Below are 1257 nucleotides of genomic sequence, written 5' to 3'. Positions count from 1 at the left end.
CTCGCTTGCTTGCCCCGCGGACATGGCCACTGAGTCCGGCGGCGAGGATTATTAAAGGTATATGTCCAGTACAGTGTAATGTGTGTGGACAAGGCGATTGTCACAGAGGTATCCAACCAGTCGAAGTGTACACGAGAACATGGATTGAAGCAAGGCGAAGGAACAAGACAGAACAAGACAGAAGGAGGGAAGTGGAACGACCGAGGTCAAGAAGGAAAATGGTACTGATCCAGGGAGATCGCTCCCATTTATAGCAGGTGGAAACACACACACACACACAGTGGAGACAGAGAATGGACTATCACACTGAAGACAGGTGGAGGCGATATCAGCAATCTGTTGGGACCAACAGATGCCACAACAAGATGATACACCAAGATGGTACAGCAAGATGTTACACAACAAGGTGGGACAACATCAAGTACCAGAGGACACACAACGTGGTAAAGTATACCGTCTCAGATTGTGCCTCTAATACTCCCCTTCAAGCTGAGAACGGAAGAGCATGTCACACAAACGACGATGGCTCGGTCCATTGAGCAGCTTGGTGAGAAGGTCAGCAACCATGTCCTTGGTCCCGCAGAACCGGACATCGATTGTGCCTCTAATAACCACCTCAAAGAACTTGCCCAAATCCCAAGACGGTTGATACAGGTTTGCAATTACGTCCCTGAGTTTCGAAGGCAGGCCATCAACCAGCTGGGCGATGACGAGGGTAGCCGAGTAGGCGCCCTCAATGCGAAGGGTATCAACGGCGGCAGTGATGGAGGAGCGGTAGACAGGAAAGTCGTCGGCCGTGCGGATGCGTTGGTCGCGAAGAGCCTGAGAGGCTTGGGTAATGTCGTGACGAGTGGTCTGGAGGAAGAGGGCGCCCATTTGTTTGAACCAGGCGCCCAAGACGATGCGTTGGCGTGATTTTTCGCGCTGAAAACGAGAGGCAAGGTCACCTCTCAAGCACGGTAAGATCCAGTCAACCATGATGTCGTTGACGTAGATGAGGTAGTCCAGGTCGGAAAAAATGTCGCCATAAATATCCTGGATACCAGCGGCGGTGCAGCCCTCTAGATCGAGGGTGGCCATATGCAGCAAGGGCTCGGCTTGGAGAAGAACAAGGGCCGAGTTGACGTTTTCTTTGAGGCAGTCGAGACCTTTCTTGCTGTCACCGCGATAGGACTCCCACTTGGTTGAGGTTTGGTAGGCTCGGTGCCAAACGTGGTGGGGTGGTTGAGTCCGAGAGCCGGCCCGTGGTGGCGCATG

The 1257-nt window shown here is 53.1% G+C and overlaps 1 protein-coding gene across 1 annotated transcript in view; it reads left to right on the top strand.

The window, feature by feature from the left end:
• MONBRDRAFT_8231 (uncharacterized protein) overlaps window positions 1–915 on the top strand; it is a gene marked incomplete at both ends in the record, with an annotated part of 20911 nt that extends 19996 nt beyond the window's left edge. The window contains one exon of the mRNA XM_001745884.1: window positions 584–915. Within this exon, the coding sequence (XP_001745936.1) occupies window positions 584–915 (332 nt within the window). The remainder of the gene's footprint in view (window positions 1–583) is intronic.
• Window positions 916–1257: the final 342 nt, after the last annotated feature.

Source organism: Monosiga brevicollis, genomic scaffold, assembly GCF_000002865.3.
Source record: "Monosiga brevicollis MX1 MONBRscaffold_10 genomic scaffold, whole genome shotgun sequence".
NCBI lineage: Eukaryota > Choanoflagellata > Craspedida > Salpingoecidae > Monosiga > Monosiga brevicollis.
The sequence above is the reverse complement of the archived record's forward strand: the minus strand, read 5'-3'. Positions and strand labels throughout refer to the sequence as shown.